The sequence below is a fragment of the Pelodiscus sinensis genome, chromosome 27 (assembly GCF_049634645.1).
Source record: "Pelodiscus sinensis isolate JC-2024 chromosome 27, ASM4963464v1, whole genome shotgun sequence".
NCBI classification, from domain to species: Eukaryota; Metazoa; Chordata; order Testudines; family Trionychidae; genus Pelodiscus; species Pelodiscus sinensis.
The window spans coordinates 8551772-8571015 of record NC_134737.1 but is presented as its reverse complement, the minus strand read 5'-3'; the positions used below and the strand labels follow the sequence as shown (position 1 = coordinate 8571015).

General features: G+C 45.2%; 1 protein-coding gene across 18 annotated transcripts in view; it reads left to right on the top strand.

The window, feature by feature from the left end:
* Positions 1-3964: 3964 nt before the first annotated feature.
* The window catches only part of ZC3H11A (zinc finger CCCH-type containing 11A), a 31357-nt gene continuing 16077 nt past the window's right edge, over positions 3965-19244 (top strand). For 7 of the 18 annotated variants that reach the window (XM_025189684.2, XM_025189682.2, XM_025189683.2 and 4 more), the window contains exons 1-6: positions 8971-12060; positions 13067-13256; positions 14931-15050; positions 16277-16400; positions 17315-17518; positions 18798-18914. In XM_025189684.2, coding sequence (XP_025045469.1) covers positions 13203-13256; positions 14931-15050; positions 16277-16400; positions 17315-17518; positions 18798-18914 — 619 coding nt within the window. In that variant the 5' untranslated portion in view covers positions 8971-12060; positions 13067-13202. Of the gene's footprint in view, positions 12061-13066; positions 13257-14930; positions 15051-16276; positions 16401-17314; positions 17519-18797; positions 18915-19244 lie in introns of those variants that run through there. The other 11 variants (XM_075910385.1, XM_075910382.1, XM_075910384.1 and 8 more) reach the window with 11 other exon arrangements.

Sequence of the window (19244 nt, the reverse complement as noted above, 5' to 3'; positions counted from 1 at the left end):
TTCAATTAATCACACACCTTTCCCTCCTGCTGACCCCTGGCCCTAAATGGTGGGGCTTTGTGCTACCAGGCGGACGCCTACCTTTGGCTTTTCTGACTCAGCAGCGTGATGCCTCAGCTGGCAGTTCTAATGTGGCTATGGTTGGGTTACAAGGAAGAAAAATCTGCCATAGCTTGTTAAAGAATAAGGCTGACCAGCCAGGAAGGGGAACCTATGCAGCCTGGCTCGTGTATTTGCCCTTTCAAAGGGCTTCCTCAGCAGGTTTCGAAATGGAGGACCTATGCCAATATATCCACCGGAGAGAAGAGAACATAATCCTTCCCTCCGTGCCAGTGCTCTTGTCATAACCCAGAGAACAAGCTCAGGCTAGGAACAGCTTTCTCCCCTTTCCAAGGCAGTTAATTGACATTCATTGCTTTTTTTTTTCTCAGCAACTCTAGTGCCAGCATGTTTTTTGTTTACAAAAAAAGCATTGGCTGTACATAAGGCAGAATATGTCCTAGACCCAAGATAGGCTTGCAATCCATCTTAGATTTCATGTGGTCACACAGACAGGTTTGGGGTGCAGAAAGTTCATGGGAGCCCCCTAGCTAAACTCTTTTTTTTTCTTTTTTTGCATATTGAAAATGGGTGGTGTGAGCAGAAAAAAGCAGCAGAGTGGGTGGAGTGGATGACACGTTCTATGGGGCAGCGGTTGTCAACGTTTGGGTTGTAATCCAGGCCTGGGTAGCAGAATGTGAGGCGCTGGGTCACTTTGCTCAGCGCTCAGGGAGCCTGGGCCAACCCCAACTTGTTCTGATACCGTGCCACGTCCCAGAAGTGGCCAGCAACAGGCCCGGCTCCTAAGCAGCAAGGCCACGGGGCTGAGCACCGGCTTGATATACCCATTGACCAGAAACTAGCCAAAGGGAACTGGAGAGCAGGGGCAGCCCGTGAGGCTAGGCAAACAAGGCAGTTGCCTAGGGCACCGCCGGCCCGGGCGCCCAATGATGACATCATGGGGCGCCCCGTGATTACGCCACCGCTATTGACGGCCGTGCAAGCAGGGGCACCGATCGTGCCTTCTGCCTGGAGCGCCAGCTGCCGTAGCCAGCCTCGGGCCGCTCCTGCTGGGGAGGATCCGTGCCTGCAGGGAAGAGTCCTGTTTCTGGCCACTTCTGGGACAGTGTGGTCAATGGTGCCAAGACACCTGCCTTTGGACTCCCTGAAAAAAAAGCCATTGCAAGTTGCTTGTGCCCCAATCCCCTGCCCCAGCCCTGAAACCTCCAACTCAGAGCCTCCTGCACCCTAACTCCCACATCCACAGCTCCATCTCATACCTGCATCACCAGCCCTGACCCCATCCTGCACCCTTACCCCAGTCCAGAGATTTTCCTACACTGCAAATCTCTCACCCCCAGCCTCCAACCCTGCACTCAAGCCCTAAACCCTCTCCTGCGCCTCAAAGCCCTTAGCCACAGCTCCACTGGGCCTCAGGCATCAACTATTTTCTTTCAATTCGGTCCCCAGTAAGAAAGGTTGAAAACCACTGATGCAGGGACTAGCAGAGAGCTGTTCAACAGCAGGTGGAATCCTGTGCCTACCTGTGCGGGGTGAAAAGAAGGCTTCATGCTCTGCTGCTGCCGTGCCTGGTCACAGGACAGAGGACACTAATGTGTGGTTTGAAGGCTAGAAGGGCCGTTCTGATGGTCTGGTCTGACTTTGTGCATCGACTCAGGAAAGCCAGGCAGAAAGGGCCCTTGACAGAGGCCATCTCGTCCAGTTCCGAGGCATAGCACAGCCCTCTGCGGCTCCTGTTCTGACATGGCCAGCGGGCTGCCTGGGTGTGAATGAAAGATCCTGCAGCCCTCCCAGGAAAAGCGGCGACAACCCTTCGCACGTGGCTCAGGTTGCTGTAGCTCAAGCAGGGTCCACGCGCCAGAGCTGCTGTACTTGCCTATGCTGCCAGTTTGCTATGGGAAAGTCCTGGGTTTTGAGACACGGAAAGGACAAAAATCAAAACTCTGGAGGTCACTGACAACAGCGTCAAACTGAGACGTCCTTAAGGCAAGCACACCAGATAATCGCCGGGATCTCCAGGCCCTATTTCCTGCCCATTTCCTCCCCAGTTGCCCATGAAAAGTTTCCCATGTCCTCACAGAGTGTGTGCCCAAGCAGTTAAAAAAAGAAAAAGTAGACTCTAACAAGCAACAGGTTGTGGAATCTCCCATCACTGGAGATTTTAAGAGCAAGTTAAAACAAACGCCTGTCAGGATCGTCTAGATCTGGGGCGGGCAAACTTTTCACAGGGCTCTCGCTGCAGGCACTGACCCACCCTTGCTCCCTTTGGCTGGTTTCTGGTCAATGGGAGTATGGAGCCGGTGCTCAGAGCAGGCGCAGGAGGGGCAGCCCTGTGGCCACAGCATGGGGACCTGCTGCTGTTGGGTTCAGAAATTGTATGTAGGGCCGAGGAGGGGAGGCTGTGCACCCCTAAACAGCCAGGTATGGCCTGGACCCCCCTACCCCATACTAAACCCTCCCTACCTCTTGACCACCCCCCTGGGATTCCACGCCCTCTTCTACCTCCCTTCTCCCTGCCTTCTGATGGTCCCTCCACACTTCCTATCCACCCCCTCATTCCCCACCCTCTGTCAGTGCCATCTGGTGCGTTGGGGCTGGTAGCATGGTGACCACCAGATGTTGGGGAGATGAGGCTGCAGGGGCAGGGGCAGTAGGGCAGATGCTGGGGCCTAGTCACCCCTATTTGCCACACTGCCTGGAATTTGGGCTGGCTCCTGATATCATTTGCATTCAGTCAGTAGGCACTTTGAATTCTTGGCACCTATGAAAATCAGACTTTCACTTTTTGTTGTTGGGTTTGGGGGTTTTTGGTGGGATGCCAGCAAATACAACAAGGCCGTTGTAGTAAGTTGAGGGTTGGTAACATGGAGTCAGCAGGCCTGAATAAAGGCCTGTAACATGAAAACAGCAACAGGCCTGGAATCTAGTGAGCAAGACTTTGGTTCAGTAACGCAGGAGCCAAGAAAGAGGCCCTATTGATAACTGTGTAATTGTGTAAGTTAGGTGGAGCATGGAAGGACACAGGGAGGCACCAGGTACAGAATGTAAGCCAAAGGGGAGTAGTGGAACATCTTAATAAGAAATGTCTTGGTACCAAAGACTCCCCAAAAACTAATGTACATACCGACCTAGGTTCAGGACCAGGTCGAAGTTGACAGCATGAAAGATAGTAAACCCCCCTTCCATAAGGTGAAGAGTGGTAACTAGGCAACAGAGGGTGGCAACCTAGTATGTAAAGAAGTGATGTATGTTGTTTGTACATGTCTATAAAAAGGCACCGCAAATGCTGAGCACAGACCGACTGGAGGAGGGGTGGGGGGGTGTACTAGGCACCTGAAACAACAGGTGTCATTGCAGCGACTTACAGAATGCACAGTGGCTTAACACTGGCTACCCACTGTTAATATCTGTCATTTGGCAATAGGCCTGCTATGTGTTGGTACATTGTCAATATTTGCAGAATGCACAGTGGCTTGGTGTTGAGACTTTCTGCTGATAACTGTTCATGCATATAGCATTTGGCACTAAACCTGCTTGATTGGTTTCATCCTTGTCTGAATCTCTCATTTCTGGGGGCTCTCAGAGATCCACGGTGTTGACCCAAGTGCCCAGCGTCTAACACTTTAGATAAAGGGAGCACACGCATGCAACCGAAAGTATATCATCACCGACGGAGAAGAGGACCTGTCAGGAACTAACTGGGGCAACCCCGAAACCCTGGCTGATGACAGCAGTAATACAACTCCAAAACCCAAGCGTCCAAAAATCGCAGATCAGTCTCCACTCCAGAAGAGTGCAGACTGAGCCTTCAGGGGGTCACATTTGCCGGCTTTCCTCCGAAAACACCAGGGCTAGAAACTTCGGATGGTAACAAAAATAATCACAAGACTCCAAGAACTGGGGCTTTTACAGCAATGGTGCAACAGTCGCAGTTAATTAAGGGGACCACGTGATTTTCAAACTTGAGGCTCAGGGCTCATTCCAAATGCACACCCACATCCGGGTGCTCTCTACTCTATTGCAACTGTCCAGGCAGACTAGGTACAAATCCCTGGGTTAGCTGCATTCCGCCTACAAGTCCCAGCATGCCGTGCTCTAGCGCCACTTTCTCCCTGTCCCCAGCATGCAATGCGCCACGGTGTTCCAACCCAGTCCTGGAGACTACATCTCCCAGCATGCAACGATACCGCACGGGCCTGCTAGGAGCGGGGAATCAGGCGTCTCGTAAAGCAGTGACGGAAGCGGAAGTTCCTACTCGCCCCCCATGTTCGGTAAGGGCAGGCGCAGCCGCCATGTTAGTTGCGGGTCGGCCGGTACCCGTATGTTGGGCGCCATCTTTGAGGCTGGCAGCGGCGAGTCTTGCCCCCGGCCCGGAGACGAGGAGCCAGCGGAGCGGGGAGGGGGGGAGACCCAGCCGCGACGGAGGCGACCGCTCCGTGGGGTTCGGTAAAGTTCCCGCTCGCCGGTAACTAGAGCCCGTTAATAGACCCAAGGGCGGGGGGCGGCCCCTCACCAGCCCCCAGGCTGAGGCCAGGCTCCCCCCCCAGGAGCGACTAGGCCGCGTCCCCCCCCCGCGCGCCGGTCCTCCCGCGACAACCCCCCCTTTGTTCCTCCAGGGCCTGCCTGCCGGGGGGGGCCGGTCCTCCCGCTGTGGGGTAGCCCGGCCCCGCCCCCTCAGCCTGGGGCCAAGCGCCCCAGAGACCCCCCCGTGGCGTGGGGCTGCCCCCACCTGGGCAGAGCTTGGGGAGCGCCGGGAGGCCTCCTTGGGGCGCCCCTAGGGAAAGCTGCGGGGGGAATTTTTCTCCCCCCCCCCCCCCGGCCAGGCCCCCTGTGCTCTGTCCCTCGCCCCCCTTGGTTAGGCTTTGAGTGAAGAATATTTCCCCCCCCACCCCCCTCGTTTCCCATTGCTCCCCGTGGACTCGTGGGAAAGCAGCTTCTAGGCCAGCCCCAGATGTGAAGTGGAGCAAAGCGAAGATTCTAGTCGTAGGTGGCTCTTGTAGGATACCAAGGCCCGTGAGTTAATGTGCTTCCCATTTCTGGGGGAACCGGAGAGGAACCTGCTGCTGTCAAACTAATCATCTTGCAGGCTGCCCACAGCAGTGCCCCCAAAGGGCATCAGGATCTAGACTAACTCTGGATGCACCCAGCGTAGCTGACTTTAATTTTAATTTTGCATGTTTTAAAAAAAACACACAAAATCAAATTTGTGGGTGACTGTGGTCTTGGCTGCCTAAGATCAACAAACAAAGCAACAGAATTCTTTCCATTGGGTTTTTAATGAAGAATGAGAATACGAAAATAGCTCTTCGTATCATACCTATCAGTATGTGGAGTCAGAAAATCATTCCCAAAACTGGTGCTTTGGGGAGCACGGGTGCACAGTGCACTTGGGGGTTGAGCTGTGCACCTTATTTTCGGAATAGAATGCTGTGTTATTTGATTATAAAAATGAAATATCCTGGGAATAGTTAATTTTGAAACAAGGAAACAAAACTACCACCATGTCGTGTAATTAAGGTGGATGTGTAGGCTTAATAGACAGTGCGAAATTTGATTCTGAAGTCCTGAGGATTTCAGGAAAAAGTTGGTGTAGAGATACTTCCTTCTGTCTCTTTTCCTCTTAAAATAGTACCTATTCAAGACAGTGGTTCAAGAGGAAGTTGACTCCTACAGATACTCAAGAAAGACCAGTTGTGTGCGCAATATCGGTTGTCAGTAATCCCATAGTAAAATTACTTCAAGTTCTGGCATAAATTCTGGAAATAGAGAATGAGTGTCTATTCTGTCTGTATGCCAGTCTCCCCTCGTAGTAGATGCAGCCACTTTAATAGTGCCAGCAGTCTGGAATTTTTTCCCAGTGCCCATTCTGACATTGATGATGATGATAAGGTGGTGGAAAGGGTGGAGCGACGGTCCAAACATAAAGGAAAGAAGGGGTTGTGGACTAAGGGAAAGCCACGCCATAAAAAACTGGTACTGTCTAAAAAATTTGTTAAAGATCTGGGTCCGGCAGGTGCTGTTGAAGCTGCTTGTGCTGCAGCTGCAGTAGTCGAGCCTGCTGCTCCGGAGCAAGATGGAAAGAGCTTCTTTATCGAGAGCAATACAGTAAAACAGGTTCTGTTGCCTGGTACGAGAGCAAAGACTTCAATTGTGTGGAATTTTTTCCGCGTTGATCCCCAGTATACTTGTCGTGCTATCTGCAGCATATGTAAAAAAAGCGTCAGCCGTGGCAAGCCAGGCACCCACCTTGGCACATCAACACTTCAACGGCATCTCCAAGCAAAGCATTCTGTGTACTGGACTGTGGCTAATAAACTAAATGCTGCTGGTGAAAACAGCATAGGGGAGGAGGAATATGCCTTTAATGTGCCTTTATCACCTGTCTGCCCAGATAGCAGATTTAGCAGTTTCAGCAGCAATGAGAATTTGGAATATATTCCTAATGTTCAGTGTGACAGTGACGGGGCCGAAGAGGCACTAGGCCAGTTTTCTACAAAAAAAAGAAGAAAGAAAGGGCTGCAGATTAATGAGTTACACCCAGGAAAACCAGAGCATTCCAAAAAAATTGCCAAAGATGTGGGTCCCACAGGTGCAATGACTACAGCCGGTGCAGCCGCAGCAATAGAGAGAGAGAATTTTCTCATTGAAAGCAATATGGCCAAACGTGTCCTGATGCCAGGAACCAGGACCAAGACATCAGCAGTTTGGAACTTCTTCTACATTGATCCTCAGAATACCTGCAAGGCTGTTTGTAATGTCTGTAAAAAGAGTGTCAGTCGAGGCCGGCCAGGCACTCACTTAGGCACCTCCACGCTGCAAAGGCATCTGCAGGCCATGCATCCTCTACACTGGGCCATGGCCAACAAATCAAATGGCACTACTGGTACCGGTTTAGATGAAGAAGCAGTAGAGGATTTTTCTATTGGTCCCAGGGAGATGGACTTGTCACTTCTCTGTCCCAGAAGTATTTCAAGTTATTTCTTGTCTCGGAGGGATAAACTTCCAGCCAGTTACAGTTTAATACCTCAAGGCCTGGATATCCATACTCCAAATTTATTTCCTAAGCCAATGCTTGGTAAAAAAAAGGCCGTAAGTCCCAACTTCAGGACGCCGCAAGACTCTCAAACATCCACTGCTGAGAAGAAAATTGAATACCATGAAATACCAATTGCGCAACAGATAAACAGGGCTATTACAGAACTGATTATTGAGGATATGCAACCCTATTCATTTTTTTCTACCCTGGCTTTTCAGAGATTAATGCAGATAGTGGCACCAGGTTATCATCTGCCATCAAGAACTTACTTTTCCACAAAGGCTGTGCCCCGGTTATACAGTGTGGTGAGAGAAAAGGTTTTCATGTCTCTTAAGAAAGCTGAGTGCAAAAAAGTTCACTTAACCATTAATATGTGGACCCATGAACCAAGCACAGACTATCTGGCAGTGATAGCCCATTGGGTGTCTTTTGAAATGCTGCTGTCTTCCTCTCACAGTGCCAGCAGAACTCCCAGTTGCAGGAAGCAGGCAGCTCTTTGTGTAACTGGCTTTACTAAAGATTATGCAGCAGACAGTATTTTACAAGAACTAAATTACCAAATTGGTGTGTGGCTTTCCCCCAATTCCCTCACCCCTGGCTTCATAGTTTCAGATAACGCTGCCAGTGTTGTGCGTGCAGTGAGAGATGGAGACTTGACCCAAGTGCCATGCTTTATATTTTGTTTAAGTTCAGTAATTCAGGACTTCCTCTGTGAGCACAAAAGCACAGGGAGCATGTTAGCAACTGCTCGAGAAATTTGCAAGCATTTTAATCATTCTTTTAAGGCCCGTCAAATTTTGCAGGAGTTCCAGCATGCAAACCATCTTCCACAGCACAACTTGAAAAAGGAGGTAGCCACCCAGTGGACCTCCACCTTTTATATGCTGAAGCGACTTTTAGAACAGCAGAAAGCAGTGCATGACTATTGCATGCAACATCATGCGGGAAGGGTGGGTGGAGTCATCCTCACCTCATTTCAATGGTGTCTGATGGCTCACCTGTGTGACATCCTTGAGCCATTTGAAGAAGCCACTCAGGAAGTGAGCATGTGCACTGCAGGGCTTAGTCAGGTGCTGCCATTAGTTCACCGCCTGTTCCTGACTCTGCAGAACATGCGAAAAGACTTTCAGATTAAAGGTGCCACTGTAGCTCTAGGGTTGGTGGATGACTTGTGTGTAAGGCTCGAAACTGACACCCAACTGAGTGCTGTGCTCAGATCTGAGCATTATATCTTGGCCACGTTATTAGATCCCTGCTTTAAAGACAACTTAGAAGAATACCTTCCTCAAGGTACTGACTTGATAAACTATAAGCAGATCCTTATTGAAACAGTATGTGAACATATGTGCAATTCAGTGGAGGGTTGTTCGTTGGAAGCTACAGAAATATCAGGCCATTCATCACTTGTAGAAACCGATCCTTTTGCTCTTTGCTTTAAGGAAGATTACTCTGGTTCAGGTCTTGTCAGTGGCTCCTCTTCGAGTGTTGCATCTTTGATTGGCAAGAAGAGGCTGTTGTGCCCCTCAGCTGCAGTGGTGGTAGAAGAGTACTTTCAAGACAAGTCTCCGGGGATAGCCATTAAAGATGACCCCTTGATTTATTGGCAGGGGAAACTGAGAAAGTGGCCTGCATTAACCCAAGTAGCTATTCAATATCTCAGCTGCCCACCCTGTAGTCTACATTCTGGATGTGTCTTCAGCACAGCCAGACACCTCATTTCCGAACACTGTGCTAGTCCAGGTTTTGACAACATTGAACAGTTAATGTTCCTTAAAATGAACTTAAAAAGTATTAATTATGACTATTCTACTCTGGCCTTGGGCTTTGATACAGAGGATGAGATCACTCAGAGTAGCGAAGATGAGATGTATTAGCCAGAGCTGATAGTTTCCGTTTGTTCTATGCTTTGGACCACTTGAAGTGCTGGGACTTGTGCTGCTATATACTGTTCTTGTACAGTTATTATCTAGCACTTGTGCTTTCCATCTTCAGAGCACTAGATCCTATATGATATCCTCCAAATGCCCCGGAGAGGTGTGTAAATAAGCATTATGTTCATTTTGCAGACCAGAAAACTGACTCCTGACTTAGTGAGAAAGGTAGGATGAAAATTGGGAGCTCCTGATTTTGTGTTCAAATTGTCCTAATAAACACTGCATAGGATTTTTATATAAACATTAATGAAAAGAATTATTTAACCTCCCCCCCCCCCCCCACACACACACACAAAAACAGGTCAACAATAAAGAGAGACGCAAATAGGTTTCATGCTTTAAAGTCAAAGAGTACTAGATAGGTGTCTGTAGTTGATAAGCATTGTGCTGGCAGTAGTAACTGGATAGCGTTCCCTTCTGACATTTATTGCGGTATAAAAATGTTTCCCCTCTGAACTTCTCTCCCCCATAAACCCAGCCTATTATTGAAAGGTCTTAGAGCAATACTGGCTGGCAAACTGAAAAAATGGATGAGTTAATAGCATAGTTTGTCAGTGTGAAGGAGGACAGGGCTCTAAATTGGATTGGGCAAATAGTCACTGTACTCTTGTGAGGGTGAAATTTATGATCCCAACTATATATTTCTTCTCTCTGATCTCTAATTATTATTTCCTATAACTAAGCTCTGTACAAAATGAAATGGCAATGTGAACTGCAGCTCAATCTCAACATGAACACCGGTGCAATTCTTGGGATTTGATTGACTTTGACGCTTTTTAATTACTGATGCAAGCTTGCTGAGTGCACCAGAGTTACTCGTTTATTTTAAGCTTCAAGAATTTATCTCACTTGATTTTCTGTAGTTTTTTGTATTGCTGTTCTAAAAAGTTGTTTCCATTTTAAAAAAAAAGGCTACATTTTGTTTTAATTTAATTTGTAGTGCTTAGAGAATACGGAGAGGCCTGAGTTTCTTGGGGTTTGTTTGTTTTTTAAATCTCTTGGGCAGTATAATTTCAGTGAGTAATTCAAACCCTGGACTGTGTGCAGAATATTTAGAAAAGAGATGCCTCTTTGGACCACCAGATCCTTCGTGCACCTCAAACTTTATCAAACAGACTGTTAGGCATTGTCCATTACTTGCCAAGAGATAAGTTTTGGTTTATGTGGAGGAATTTCACACTTTGAAATCTCATTGAATTCTGTTAGGGTATTTGTGAAAGTGAATTTGGCAAAACTTCCCTATGTATGTTAACTGCCATTGAGGGAACAATAGTGTAGTTAGATACAGGTAGACAGAAGTTACCTGGGATACAAATTCCAGCTTTAAAGGTGACAACATTCAAAAGTGAGTCATTATTTAGATGCTAAAGGAAGGAGAGAGAATGATTCTTACCTTTTTGAAAATTTCCCCTTGTCAGGAGTTTAAAACTGGTAACTAATATAAGAACCAAATTTTTCCTCTCATTTCAGATTTAGGGAAACTCCCTCCTTCCCCCTCCCAAAAAAACCCGGAAAAATTCACTAGTGCGTGTGTGAGTAAAAGGTCCAATCTTTTTATTATTAATTTGTCTGGAGTATGTCATTCAGTTTCTTCTAAGGTAGAATTGGAAGAGAATTAGTTAGCACAGAAATGTTTCAGTGCTCTTAATGTATGCAATGTTGTTGAAATCATGTCAATGTCATGATATTAGAAAGACAAAGTGGATGAGGTGATATCTTTTACTGGACCAAATTTTCTTGCCAACAGAAAGAAGCTGGTCCAATATAAGACGTTACCTCATGCACCTTGTCTCTATCAGCACTTCAATGACATGAGAATTGGAATCTCTAAATTTAGATCAAATGGTCAGAAATACAGGGTTTATGGCATTCAGTAAAAAGGAGCAAACTGAAAATCTGATTTCACAGTGAAATTAAACTATGTTAATTGGAATCACTTTCAGGTTACTAATGGTGTCAAAGTGATTGGCTGCTAAGAATTGGACCCTCGCCATACTTTCAGGCCTTTGCCATCTCACAGCAATGGATAACAGTGGATATATGTATCAGGGAACAGTATGTGATGACAAACCAGAAGTATTTGAAAACCTATACAATAAATGAAAATTGGATTTAAAAAAAATCCAGATTCTGTCTCATGCAGCATTGCCTCTTCAAAACTGAGCATTTCCCTGCTTCCAATTTTGCTGTAGTCTAGAACTGCTAATTTTTTGTACTTGATCACAGCTTTAAATATCAAGTCTAAGCAATAAGTTGTCAGACTATGCATACTGTGCATGCTTTTGTGTATAAATATGGCTATACTGTATGCATGTACATACATGCATACATTTATGTGCCAGATCCAAACTTATCCATGCTATAAAGCATTGGCCTGAAAGTGTATTTATGTGACACTTTTATAACACCTCAGTTTTTGCCATTACCCCCATTTTAACACAATTTGTGGTGCATTTTAAAGTGACAGCCCAAATATATCATTTTTATTACTACATTTGCATATATTGGGGTGTGTGTGTATAAACACACATTTGTGTATAAATACATGTGTATGTTTATACATACAAGTATGTTTTTGCTATACAGGTAATAAAGATGGGGGAAGGTTTTTGTGTTTTCTTAATAGGTGAAGAATTCTTGAAGACCAGAAATTGGAACTTATTGAGTTTTAAATAAAAAAAAAAAATTTTTTTTAAATTGTCCGGCTGTGGAAGATGGATCTTCATTTTTGCAGCCACTTTGACTTACAAGTTCATCTTTAAATGAACTGTTTTTTGAAGAGCTAACTAACCCTGGCTGTCCTCCAGTCTGACAGAGAGTACTCAAATGGACTTGCTTCCTGCAGTAGTTGTAAGATGTTTAAAAGCACAGCCTGTGTCTGAATTGTGGATGAGAGATTTCCTTGGCAATGTGAGGAGAAAATTCTTTCTCTCCCTGTATTATTAATTCACGGATTAAGTGTTGGTTCGGCCTACAGGAGAAATTAATTGGAAGTCTTTGAAGACCAACGTTCTTGCCGAGGCTATCCAGGTATGTTAATTTGTAGATATCTAAAATTCCCCCTGATAAAGAATAGGGATGAGAAAGGAGAGCTCATAACTAAAGCTGTACTTTTTAAAGACTATGATAACAATAGTTAATCATCCATGGGTATTTCCTAGGTATAATTAATTCCTTCAGAGGTAGGCCCCCAATCCTGCACTTCACTCTGTTTGGAGCACAATTTATTCTGTGCTAATAAAACTCTTTAATGTCATAGAACACTAGAACCTCGAGATGTCATTGAATCCAGTCATCTGCCCTCACGGCAGGACCCAGTACTATCTAAACCAGTGGTTCCCAAACTTTTTGGCATCACACTCCTCTTTTTGTTTTTTAAGAAACCCTCTCACACACCCCAGCTCCCCCCCCTCCAAAAAATAGCAGCAAAACTTGTTGGGGGGAGGGAGGGAGGAAATGACATGGGGCTGAAAAACAGTTGCAGCCCCTTTAATTTCTGGGATCAGTGTAAAAAAAGGTGTCAGTACTCCAGAGGAAAAGTTGTTGACCAAAAAAAAAGTTGCCCTTTTAAAAAGGCCATTTTGAAGTCTGCCCAAGATGCTCCATCTCCAGCCAGCTCGAGTTGCATGTGTTCCGATGGACAGAAAGTACCACACATTTCACATGGTATTTTCTGAATTTTTTTACCGGACGGACTGGGCTCTTTCTTGGGGGCTGATTGATGGGGGGGGGAAGGGGGCTGGGTCACCTCGCACCCCCCCGGAATTTCTTCATGCCCCACAGTTTGGGAACCTATGGTCTAGGCCATCCCTGATAGATGTCAGTTGGGATACAGGAATTTGTTTAAATCACAGACAATACCCATTATCATTTGAAGGTATCTCAGAAGTGGTAAACTGGTCAGTTTCAAGGCACTCAAGTTAACACTGTCCCTTCAAACATATTAAATGGCTTTGGTAAAAAAAAGAAGGAAAGTTAATTGTCATTTGATTATCTGATTTATTTTTTTTATTCTCCTAAACCCACCTTTTCCAAGGTTACTTTTTAAAGAAGATTTCACTGGTCAAGTCTGAAAAAGAAGAAAGAGTGAAGCCCATTTTCATTAAGAGAGGAAGACGTCTATATGAGCAATATCCCTGATAACTTGAGCTTGTTCTAACAATCTGTCCAGCATGTCTAAACAAGGAGATGATTGCTACTTCTATTTCTATTCCACGTGTACCAAGGTGTGTTTAAAAAGAGAAACAGATGAATACAACTACTCGAATAATGTACTGCATATATTATAGATTTGAAAGTAGAATCTATCCTGAAGTGTTGTAGCTGGTGTCATATACCATTTACCTGGTTTGTTTTGTTACATCTAGCCATCTCTTATAGAAAGGAATAAATTTCAAGATAGACTATTTATGCTCGATTATCTGTGTGGAGAGAGAAATAACTTTTATCCCTACTCCTGTTTTTATCAGGCAGTAATACTGATTAAAACTTTTAAAATCTCTGGTTGCTAAGCTGTACAAATAACTTGTGATGTCTGTATTAACTCCTTCCAGAGATAGGTAAATCAAGACACAGAATTGAAGCAACTTGCCCAGTCTATAAAGGGAGTCAATGCCAGTGATAGATTAGAACTCAAGAGCACCTGACTCCTGAAGTCAACTAAATCATTCTAGGGACGTTAAATCTCAGATAATCAGCTAATCAAGAAATTCATGGGATTTCCATCGACTATTCGATTAGTTGATAAGGAGGGGCTTGCTATCCCGCTGCACCTCTGCCTATGAAATGTACAAGGGCTTCAGCGGGTCGAAGCAATCCCTGCTGGCATGGGGTCCCAACTGTTGTGCCTCTCCCTTTGAAATGTACAAGACTCACCTGCGGCTCTTGTACATTTCAAAGAAAGAGGCCCAGGGAACCAGCGCCTCTCCCTTTGAAATGTACAAGAGACCAAGGCTCTTGTACATTTCAAAGGGAGAGGCGCTGCAGCCTGGACCCTGCACAAGTGGGGACTGCTTTGGTCGCGCTCACGCTGTTTCCCTTGTTGCGCATCTGCCTCCCCTCCTCCTCGCCTAGGCTTATCAGGTAGTCAACTAGTCGCTTACCTCCCTAAATCGTTCTGCTTCTCTCCAGAGGTAATTATTGCTCCTTGTGGCCCAATAAACCAGCTATGGAAAAATCCGTATCATATTGTGTCTACTGTGTATGCTATTTCATTGTTGGATAAATAAGATCCAGAAGTAACAGATATGACTAAGGCCAATGAACAGATGCAGAAACATTTGTGCCCCATTTATGTGACAGCAGGAAAATGTCAGTTTTTGCAGTGGCATACAGTTTTTCAGGAGCTACAGCCATCATGCTTTACCCCCACAGGTTGATTGATTGGTCTTTGCATTTCTTAATGTGACAAATGTTTCTCAATTGAAAATTAGCGCTAATATAGCTCTTAAGGATGATACAGTAGACAGAATTCTATCGAGTAAATGCAACAGTAAGATGGTTGAGATTGGCTGTAAGGCAATAGGATAAAAATGTTGATCTTTTCTTAGGTGTTTTTTTGTATCCCATCCACAGAGTGTCTTGACTTTTTTCATCATGCCCACCTCTAAATTGTTTGTCTGATACTAAGATAGTGGTTTAAAATAATGGCAGGAAGGTCCTTCAAATATTTTTCCATAGAATTGTTTTTGCCTTCTCCCTGAGAATGCAATTCTCATCCTTTGCTCCATTTCTTCTTCTTGAGTCACCTGCTTTCCATTCCCCGTACACTAGGATCAGTTCAGTCACTGAGCTTCTTTCCTTCAATTCAGAAAGTTCCACTTTTATAGCTGTCCTTTGTACCAGGCCTTTTCAGGTTGCAGCATTTTTATTTATTTATTTTTTTTGTCCCATTGGTCTAGGGGGACGCTTGTCCATTCCGTCACTGTGAAGCTGCACTGGGAAACGAGACTGTCTGCACACTGTGGCAGGAAGGGCGCTGTTTCAGGAGTATCTGCAGGTTTAGGCACATGGAGATCGATGTAAGTGTTCATTTTGCAAGTACGTGTTCGGATAGTGCTTTTATCTGGTGCTCGGTGAACTGGTTACAATCAAGCTTGTACTACTGAGATTCACTGTTTTGGAGTCTTGTCACATATGCTTGTGCTGAACATGTAAACACCAAGGAAACAAAAAATTATTTTAGAATCATACAAGTGGATCTGATTGGAGGCTGTTCAGTGTAAGCAGGTTACTTTGGCACTGCCTAATTCATTTTGAATTGGAACAGTAATATGCAGTTGCAGGCAAAGATCGTAATGGGTTCACTTTTATATGTCCGTTTCACCTGCGCTAAGCAACACTGGCCTCCACTGCTCAGAGTAAAGGGATGAATTTAAGAAAATTAAAGATTGTTAGAAAAACAGCTCCTTTCTATGATATCTACACCAGGGATGTGAAAGGTTAACTGGTAAGCATCACCATTAATGGGTGATGCTTTACCAGTTCCAGTTCACTGGTGGGGGCTGGAGCAGCTCCCTGCCTGCTGTGGACAGGGGCTGTTCTAGGCTGGAGAAGCCCCTGTCCATGGCAGGCCCAAGTGCCCCGCAGGCAGGGACTGCATCAGCCCCTGTCGGCAGTGGCAGGCCAGGGGAGGAAGGGCAGTGCTTCTGCCCAGCTGGACTGGAGTGCCCCTCCCAATCTTTCCCTACCCTTTAATTGGTTAACTGGTTAAACCATACATTTAACCAGTTAACCAATTAAATAAGATTTTAAACTGGAAGGGTCTCTTCAGTGGAAGTGACAGTTGTCACATTGGTTGCATTACTTAATTGTGGGGACCCTAGCACTGGGCAATAATCCTGCACTGGCCTTAGGGAGATGAACTAGATGTGACTCAGTCTTTTCCATCTCTGACTTTCTACATGGTTTTGTTGGGTGCTCTAATAGACTAGAAGGTGGAGAAAGGAAAGAGGAATGTAGTAACTGACAGATGCATAATGGCCATTGACATAGTTTTTGTAAAGATTGTCTATATGCCCAGAGCACTAGATTGGATTTCTATTTCCATGTATCAGTCATAGGTGATGTCTTGATAGTGTATTGAAATATTATTGTGACACGTTTGATCTGTGAAATGAAGTCACAATGTTGCATTGCCATTGTTCTATGAGAGTTCTATGCCACTTGGAGGCCGTCTGATAACTGTGTAGCTTTTTAGCTTTTCCAAGGTGTCTTTAATGTGGGTCTTTGTTTTGTCTCTCTGAAGAAAAAACGCAGCGAGATCCCTTGCTACTGGGAGAACCAGCCAGTGGGCTGTCAGAAATTAAATTGTGCTTTCCATCACAACAAGGGACGCTACGTTGAGGGACTCTTCCTACCTCCAAGCAAAAGTGAGTTGTTTCATTTTTTCTCCTTTGGCAATTCTTCCCAGATCCCTGAAGCCTTGTAGAGCCCATCTCTGGACTTGTACTTGCAAAAATATTTCCGATACTCCTGTTACTGGTAGCTGAAAAACAAAAGCCACTATCAGTTATTCGTTATAGGAATCAAAATCAGTGGTGATTTCAAATGAAACACCAGTGTAATCCGAAATGCCAAAAATATGTATTTAAAAATCATTTCTGAAACTGCTACATCACATATTACATTATTTGCTTCATTAACAAGAAAATACGGGCTCTTGAGGTTGATATTGGTGGAGCTTGGTCCTGCCTTGAGGGCGGGGGGCTGGACTCGATGACCTCTTGAGGTCCCTTCCAGTCCTATTATTCTATGATTCTATGATATTAAAACTTGTTGGCCCAAGAGACGAAATATGCTTCACCTTGGTCAGTTTTTCTTTGAGAGACAAGAAATCTTGACATTATCAAAACATGAGTAAATTTGTACCGCACCGATGCTGCTATTCAGGTAACAGGTGACTTGTACCAGCCATCTGCCGATCCCGAGCACAAGAAACAAGCCTCCAGATGTAGTCGAGACTGAAATGAATAGCTGGGGGGATTTCACCCAATATTTTTTATGCTCAGCTGCTTTTTCTTTTATTGACCTTTTTCTTCAGTGGTAAACTATCCTCATCTCACTAAACCTTTCACTAGGTGCTATGAGGCCTAGCTTTGTGGGGCTATAAAAATAATAGCCAGACACTGATGCTTTCTCACCTAGTGTATCCATATTGAGCAGAGTCTCTTCTCTCGTCTGGAAGTTTATTGGATTGTGGTTTGGAAATGAGTGAAGCCCTGAATTCAAGGTTTTAAACAGACAAATTACATGTCTATTTAAACTACTACTACTACTGTTCTAGCTGTGCTGCCAAATATGACTGAGTCTGTAGAAGAGGAGGCAAAGGTGACCCAGATCTCGCTGCAGCAGAATAAACTGTCTGTCCAGTCCAATCCTTCCCCTCAGCTGCGGGGGGTGATGAAAGTGGAAAACTCTGAAAATGTTCCCAGCCCCACTCATCCTCCAGTCGTAATCAATGCTGCAGATGATGATGAAGATGATGATGGTGAGCAAATTTAATCTCTAAAGCATATGGTATCTCCTGAATTTAAGTCAATACATACACAGCACTGATGCATTTGCCGTGTGCCTAATAATCAACCTTCTGTTTACCTAGTCACTCCTGTGGTCGTTCTAGTCTATTGTTCTGCACTGAGCTATGGCCAGTACCTGCAATATTGGAGGAAAACTTTTCTAACCTCTTGTACAAGGAAATAGGAAGGCAATTCCTTCCTTAATCACCATCCCTGTATGGGCAATCCAGAATGTTGCCTTGTCTAGAGATTGAGTTAGGAACTGAGTCAGGAGACCTAGATCTTATTTCTGGCATGGCCATACTTGGGCAAGTCACTTAGAACAACTTTTTTTAAGTTTGAAGTCAGAGGTTAAAACCTTTGTCCATTTTGGCCTTAACCTCTCAATGCTTGCACTTTCTCAGAATTAAGAGAATACTCATCCTTTAATGAAAGGTGCTGTGTGAGTTAGGGATGTTAAATATTGGTTAATTGAATAGTCGATTAATCTCATGAATTCTTATCGATTAGTCGACAATTCTATAGTCCCAGGGGTGTGGCCAGCAGCCAGTGTGCTTCGGTCCCACTCCTGAGGAGCCCCCTACCACTCCGCACTGCTGCCTCTGTATCAGATTGATTGAATAGTCAGCGGCAGCAGTGTGGGGTGCCAAATGGGAGCTGGTCTGCAAGTGGAGCCAGTTTACAAACCAGCTCTCCTCGTGGACTGGCTGCCTGTCACCCTGCACTGCTGCCTTTGCTACAGAGGCAGCAGCAGAGGGTGGCAGCATCCCCTATTGGGGTGGAGAGGAGGATCTGAGCTCCTGGATCCCACGTGAGCTGGAACTGAGTTGGGCAGCCTGCCTGGCTCCTAATACACTTCAAATGCAGAGCTGCAGCAGGGGTAGGTCCCGGACCCAGTGCGAGCCAGGACTGAGCCGGGCTGCTGGCCAGCCTGCTAAAAAACGTACTGTCGGATGTGGAGGGGAATGCGTGTAGTCTATAGCATTAACGTAAAAGCTTTTGCTTATCGGTTAATCGACTACATAATTACATCCCTAGTGTAAGTGCATGAGCTGATGTGTGAAAGCACAAGATTTGCTCATTAATTATTTGTTGCATCTGAGTGTTTCAGTCATGAACTGTGACTCCATTGTGCCTGCTGCTGTATATAACTGGAACCAAAAGGTTCCTGGTTTCTCTGTCCCAAGGAACATACAGTCTTGTCCAGTTCCTTGTGCTAACTGTGCGTGAACTAACATTTATCCCTTTCAGATCAACTTTCTGAAGAAGGAGATGAAGCTAAAACACCTGTTCAGCAGCCAGCTACAGAAACCCATAACGGACTGCGGATCATTTCTACTCGGAAATCCAATGCTATTTCAAAACAAGGTATTTTAATGTTTATATTGCAGGAGCTCTTTAAGGTCACCGCAGGTTGGCTCAGGGACCCCATTGTGTTAGGTGTTGGAAAAATGTAACAAATGACTACCCCTGTGGTCTGGCTAGCAAAAACCTTAATTCTGGCTATTGGCTGAGCTCTTTAGTAAGGTGATACTTGGGTGTCAGCCACTGTTTTATAGTCACAAACAGAATAACCCAGTCAATGCTTAGCTCATTCTCTTTTCAAATGCTTTTGGTTTCTGTTGAGCAATTCCAGAAGGCATTTAAAAAGTAAATGATAATGTACGTTTTAAAGTTATCTTTTTTTAAATTCATCTT